The 6730-nt window shown below is 49.0% G+C and overlaps 1 protein-coding gene across 1 annotated transcript in view; it reads left to right on the top strand.

The window, feature by feature from the left end:
* The window catches only part of KDM2B (lysine (K)-specific demethylase 2B), a 135063-nt gene that overhangs the window by 25791 nt on the left and 102542 nt on the right, over nt 1-6730 (top strand). Inside the window, exons 4-5 of the mRNA XM_008587388.1 lie at nt 3760-3938; nt 4535-4641. Of these exons, the coding sequence (XP_008585610.1) occupies nt 3760-3938; nt 4535-4641 (286 nt within the window). The remainder of the gene's footprint in view (nt 1-3759; nt 3939-4534; nt 4642-6730) is intronic.

Here is a 6730-nt window from a genome sequence, read left to right as displayed (position 1 = left end):
AGGTGCGGGCGCGACACCGAGGGTTGTGATCCCGTTGCCGGTCCCGGTCCGGTACGGGCGCGACACTGAGGGTTGCGATCCGTTGCCGACCACGGAAAAAAAAAAAAAAAAAAGAAACATCATAATTCCTTAGAAGTTCCTGTGTGACCCTCCTTGTCCCAAAGGTGACTATTCATTTTTTTGGGTTGTCATAAGAAAGTACCACAAACAGTGTGGCTTAAAACAACAGAAATTTTTTCTTCCATAGTTTTGGAGGCAGAAGTCCAAAATCAAGATGTTGGCAATATTGGTTCCTTCTGAAGGTTCCAAAGGAGAATCCAATCCCTCTTTTTCTTTTCCAGCTTTTGGTGACCCCAGGTGCTTCTTGGCTTGTAGACATATTATTCCAGTCTCTGTCTCCGTCTTCTCATGGCTTCCTCCTCTGTGTGTGTCTTTGTGTCTTCACATGACTGTCTTACAAGGATACCAGTCGTTGGATTTAGGGTCCACTCTCAATCCAGGATGATCTCATTTTGAGATCCTTACCTTAATTACATCTGCAAAGATCCTTTTTCTAAATAAGGTATTGAGAGAAAACTTTTGAAAGGAAAAAATACTTTCAGAAAAACCAATTTTGTTGGTCATTTAGTGCCTGAGTTTTTTGTTTTTTGTTTTTTTATAATAACAGTTTTATTGAGATATAATTCACATACCATGCAATTCACCCATTCAAAGTATACAGTTCACTGGTTTGTAGTATATTCACAGAATTGCACAACCACTACCACAGTTAATTTTAGAACATTTTCATCACTCCCCACAAAAACCCCACACCCATTATGATTGTTTTCCTGATTATGTTTTAGGATCCTAAGGTGTCAGCCCTTTTGGCTGAGATTTAACTGGCTCTGACGTTAGGCAAGTCCCTGAACTTCCTGCCACCTCACAGTCTCCACCTGTAATTATAGATGAAATTGGCCGACTAGGTAACACTACCTGCCTGCAGGCACTCCACCTGAGTGTTTTATGTGTATTAACTTATTTACGTTTGGTAGAACCCCGGGGCTGGCTAGTATTTTTGTCTCCATGTTACAAATGGGGATCAGAGAAACTAAGAGGCCCAAGGCACAGGCTAGAGGCCCAGCTGGGATTTGCACCGAGGAACCTTTAGCCTAACCACTGTGTTGTGCTGGCAGGTGCAGCTGAGCTTGGGCCTCCAGTGCTGACTTGGACACAAGCTTCTGGGGCTGAAATTTTAGTACCCTTTATATCATCTCCTTATATAAGGGGCTTTGCAGACATGACCTTGAGCAAGGTTAGGGAGCAGAGGCGGGTGGAAAGGTAGGAGGCTGGCCAGAGAGGGGGGAGGGCTTGAGGGCTCCAACAGCAGCTTCTCTGCCAGGTGGGCCTCCCAGGAAACCTGAGCGGGGCCCACCTGTTATGGTGCCCTGGGTAAGGAAGGAGTCAGCACTGCCAAGGTCACAGCCAGAATTTCCAGCAAAGGCCAGGGATGCCCCCTGGTGGATCTGCACTCCCGACACAAAAACAAAGCTGTTCTCCCCTGGATCTCCTTCCCACAATATGTGAGGCTGGAACCAGCTACTGAAGGGTGGGATCATTTTTCAAACTTAGCATGTGATCACGATTCAGTATTGCAGGGGATGTGATGAGAACCTGGGCTCCTGCATTAGATTGGATTGGCTTCAATCCCAGCTTTACTGCTCACTAACTCAGCAGTTTTGGGCAAGTTAGTTGTCCAAACCTCAGTTTCTTATCTGGCAAATGGGTATAACTGAAGTTCTACCTCACAGAGCTGTGACCACAATGAACTTAAAATGAGATAACCTGTGTAGAGAGCTTGCCTGTGCTGATGTGCTCTCAGTAAATGTTAATGATTATAATTGTAGAAAGAATGTGTTTTGGGGAACTTGAGCCAGTCACTTTATCTCTGGGCCTTGATTTCCTCATTTGTAACATGGGGACAGTACTACCTAACTTCTAGAGTTGTTGTGAATATCCGATCTTGAACCCAAAAGATAGTAGCACCCAAGTTCTTCCAAACACTCAGGGGGTTACTTATATTTTTCAGTCCCTTCTACATGAAAGGCAGTGTTTATTTATTCAGCAAATATTGACCACAGGCCTGTTACAGGGCAGGTTCTGTGCACGTAGCTGGGCATGTAGCAGTAAACGGGATGAGACTGTTACCCACATCAGCATCAAGTTCAAGGGTTGGCAAGCTTTCTCTGTAAAGAGTCAGAGAGTAAATATTCCAGGTGTTGCAGACCATTCTGTCTCTGTCGCAACTACTTAGCTCTGTCCCTGTAGCAGGGACACAGGCTGAGACAATTTACAAACCGATGAGTGTGGCCACGTGCTGGGAAGACTGTATCTATGGACCTGGGAATGTGAATTGCATAGAATTTCCACATCATGAAATATTATTCTTCTGATTTCCCCCCTCCATTTAAAAATGGAAAAAACATTCTTAGCTTGTGAGACTTCCAAAAACAGGCAGTGGGCTGGAGTTGGCCGAGGGTTGACATTTGCCAATCCCTAGTTAGTATACCCAGAACTCTTTGGGGTAGCTGTGAACAAGATGGTCACTGGCTTCTTTTTCTTTGGTTGACATATTTCTAAGTTTCCATGGACAATCTATTTGTCACTGAGCTAATGGGGAGTTAGGATCTTTCCGTGTGAGGAGGCTGGTTCCTCTTGCAGTCACTAGTCACCATGGCAGGCTGCTTTGTGTGTTTTCTCCCCTTTCAAAGCACTTCAAACTTCAGTCATTCCTTCCACCTTGGCTAATGTCTTGGAGACACAATTATTCCCATTTTACAGATGAGGAAACAGAGTCCCAGAAAAGGTCATGATTTCCTTGAGAGTTAGGCACTGGAGGCCCAGGGCTAGCCCAGAAGGTCCCCATCTCGTCTGGAGTGTGTTCCCTTTTCTCTGGGCAGCTGTGTGGGTCACAGAGTTCTTTGCTGAGATGAAGGTTGGCCTTTTCTGAGTGGAGGGCACCTGCGGTCACTCGCTCTCTCTGTTCAGCTGTCATTCATAAGTGAAGTCATATGTCACATGCTGGACAGGACATGCAACATTCATTATTTATTCATTCCACAAATATTTGCTGAGTTCCTGGTATGTGCCAGGCTTGATTCTAGAAACTTGGGATAAAGTAGTGAGCAAGGCAGACAGGACTCTTGCCCTTATGGCACTTACAGAATAGTAGGGAAGGAAGACAAGGAAATAGACAAGAGAGTACGGTATGTAGGAATTGTGATTAGCACTAGGGAATCACGGGGAACCTATTTATTTATGTGCCAGATGCTGTGCCCAGTACTTCTGTAGTCATCATCTGATTTAAACCTGACAACTAGCCTCTCAGAAGAGCTGGCCAGATGAAGACATGGAGAAGCCAGACAACTCTGCTGGCCTCACAGACTAGGGAGGAAAACTGTTGAACAGCTAATTTGCTACACACATAAGTACTCTCCTAGCGCTGTGAATAAATGAAGTCCTTGAGCACTGTTCATTGGGATTCTTCGGTAGGCAGTCAGGAGCCACTGAGGGTTTTAAGCAGAGACAGGAGTGTCATCGTTAGATTTCCAGGTCTTTGTTTTAGAAAGCTTGCCTGTGGCAGCGGGGTGAAGGGTGGGTAGAGAGGGGTGGTCACAGACCTCTTGGGAAGCGCTTGAGGTCATCTTGGAGAGCAGTAACGGGGACCCTGTGGTGGTAGAGCATGTGGTTCTGTCCTTAGCATGTGGGTTCTGTCATCAGGGAGCCGGCGGCTGGTGGATGTGATGGACGTCAACACCCAGAAGGGCACAGAGATGAGCATGTCCCAGTTTGTGCGCTACTACGAGACGCCTGAGGCCCAGCGGGACAAGCTGTACAACGTCATCAGCCTTGAGTTCAGCCACACCAAGCTGGAGCACCTGGTCAAGCGTCCCACTGTGGTAGGCCCCTGGCCTCGGTCCCCTCCCCCAACACCTTCCACTTCATCTCTCTTCCTGCCTCCCCTGCCACCTGGCTTGAGGTCAGCCTTGCAAAGGGGTGGCAGGTATAGGTGTGGCCAAGGCCAACCCCGTGGGGAAGGGAGGAGATGCTAGCAGCAGGGTTTTGGCTTCTCAGCCTTGCAAAGGGGTGGCAGGTATAGGTGTGGCCAAGGCCAACCCCGTGGGGAAGGGAGGGGATGCTAGCAGCAGGGTTTTGGCTTCTTTTTATGTATGTATGTATGTATGTATGTATGTATGTATGTATGTATTTGGCTTCTTTTTATTTATGTATGTATGTATGTATGAATGAATGAATGAATAAGGCTGGCTCTTATGGGGATCTGAACCCTTGACTTTGGTGTTATTAGCACCATGCTCTAACAGAGTGAGCTAACTGGCCAGCCTGGGTTTTGGATTAAATGCAGGTTGAGGCAGGAGGAAGGGGTGGAGTTGGAGAGGGAGCCAGCTTAGGGATGCCAGATACTCCACAGGGAAAAAGGGGGTATTTGTTTCTGGCCTGTGGAGACCAGCAGTACTGATGGTAGTCTGGTTTGCAGGTAGACCTGGTGGACTGGGTGGACAACATGTGGCCCCAGCACCTGAAGGAGAAGCAGACAGAAGCCACGAATGCCATCGCAGAGATGAAGTATCCGAAAGTGAAGAAGTAAGACCGCCTGACTGGTGGTGGGCGCTGGGAGGGGTGACCTGCAGCCTTGGGGAGGTTGGGAGGCGGGCTCCTGGCCATCTGCGAAGGCTGGAATGTCGCTTTGCAAGCATTCCCGTTCAGAGCTGAAGGATTGAGCCCGGGCTGAGCTGCAGCCCTGTGGGGGCACAGCCGGAACGTGAGGGCTAGGGGTCTTTGGTGAGGGAAGGTTGGCATCTTGTTGCCCTGGAGTACATGGGCTCCCATTTCTGTTCTGAGTCTGGACTCTCCATGCAGATGACCTCCCCTCCAGCTCTGCTGAGGTGATGTGATCTGGGGAAGAGGAGGGATGGGGGATGTCTCTATGTGCATCCATCTGTATGTGTGTTTGTGCCTAGGTGTGTGTGTGTGCATACCAGTCAAACATTGGTCTACTCCCTCCAAGTGACAGCGTGTCCTGACAGTGAGCATTTTCAGGGGGACCTGCCCCCAATGGACACTGCTTTTGGCAAGAGATGAGGAGGGGCCTGGTGTTCCTTCGCTTTTTGGTGTTGAGACCTGGGACCTCTGACCCAGAAGAACCTTTCCTGAACAGAGCCTGGGGGCCACTTCCTCACCAGATATACTTTAGATGGTGCCCTCTAAGAAGGAGGTTGGTGCTGGGCTAAAAGGTGACCACAGTCTAACAGCAGAGACATCACTATGTTTGGTATGATCAGCACGTCCTGAGGCACCTGCAGGCCCCTCCATGTTCAAGGACTTTAGTAAGGGACTCTTGGGAGGAGGAAGTCACCTTTCAGGCCCCGGCATCTCAAGCCATATGTGTTCCCATCTCAAAAGGGGAAGGAGACACTGGCAGTCCCAGACAGGGTTCTTGCTCGGGGCTTCCTAGAAGAGTTGGCTCTGGCAGCCCCGAATCCATTAGCATCTCTTTGCTCAACCCTGCTGCCAGGAGCCTGAAGGCTGTGGCCTTTCGTTCTCTCAGCCCTTCATTCAGTGCATATTGAGTGCAGACTGCGTGCCAGGCTTTGTCAGGGAGGCCAGTACGCCGGGCCCTGGGCTTCTCAAGGTTTTGCTTTCAAGTTCATGCTTTCTTTCTTCAATTACTTCAAGGCATTTTTCCTTCCCTCCAAGCCGAAGCTCCGTACACCTCTTGCATCTGGGCTGCGTCAAAGGCAAAGACTGGGCTTGAGGTAGGGAGGGAGGGTAGCAGGGTTTGTTTTCAGTTCTGTTCTGTTCTGATTTGATCACAGCAAAATTTACAGAGCCACTAGGATGGGGAAGTAAAAAGATGAATGAGACTAAGAAGCCCTATCCTCTGGAGAACGTGCCGAATAGTACAAAGGCTGAGGTGCGGCTCTAATCCTTGGCAGAGGAAAACATTCCTGGGAGGGGAACATGGACAGGAGGAATCTTCTTTGGCTGGTGAGAGTAGGAAGGCTCCTTGGAGGGGACATTCAACTTGAACTTTAAATGACAGAGGAGATGGGAGGGAAGTGACAATAGAGGTGGAAGAAAGAGTGTGGGACTCAGATTAGTTAGAGGCAGATTATGGCTCTCATTGGTCGATTGATTGATTCATTCAGCAACGATGCATTGAGCATCTGATTGGTGCTGGGCACTGGGGAGACAGTGGGGAGAAAACCAGGCGAGGTCCTCGTGGAGCTGTCAGTCTATGATCACAGTAATCACAGAAACAGTGGAAACTTGCTCGGGGCTTCCTAGAAGAGTTGTCTCTAGAAGAGGGGATGAGGCACAAGGCAGGGGACCACAGTGCCATGGAGCAGGTACCAGGGATTCACCTGGGTGGGAGGTTGGGGAATTTGTTCCGAGCTGAGGTCTGAAGGGCAAAAAGGTTTATCCGTTCCTGTTGCTTGTAACAAAATACCTGGAGCTGGGTATTTGTAAGAAAACTAAACATACTGCTTACAGTTTTGGAGGCTGGGAAGTCCAAGTCCAGGGAACACTTCTGGTGAAGGCTTCAGTGGCGACAAGAGTGACTGAGGGGTCTCACATGGCAGAAATGGCAGAGCAGAAAGAGAGATTCTCGGGCCGGCCTGGTGGCGCACTGCTACAGTGCGCTGCTTGGGAGCGTGGTGGCGCTCCCGCC

This window comes from Galeopterus variegatus, unplaced genomic scaffold (assembly GCF_000696425.1).
Source record: "Galeopterus variegatus unplaced genomic scaffold, G_variegatus-3.0.2 Scaffold4362, whole genome shotgun sequence".
NCBI lineage: Eukaryota > Metazoa > Chordata > Mammalia > Dermoptera > Cynocephalidae > Galeopterus > Galeopterus variegatus.
The sequence above is the reverse complement of the archived record's forward strand: the minus strand, read 5'-3'. Positions and strand labels throughout refer to the sequence as shown.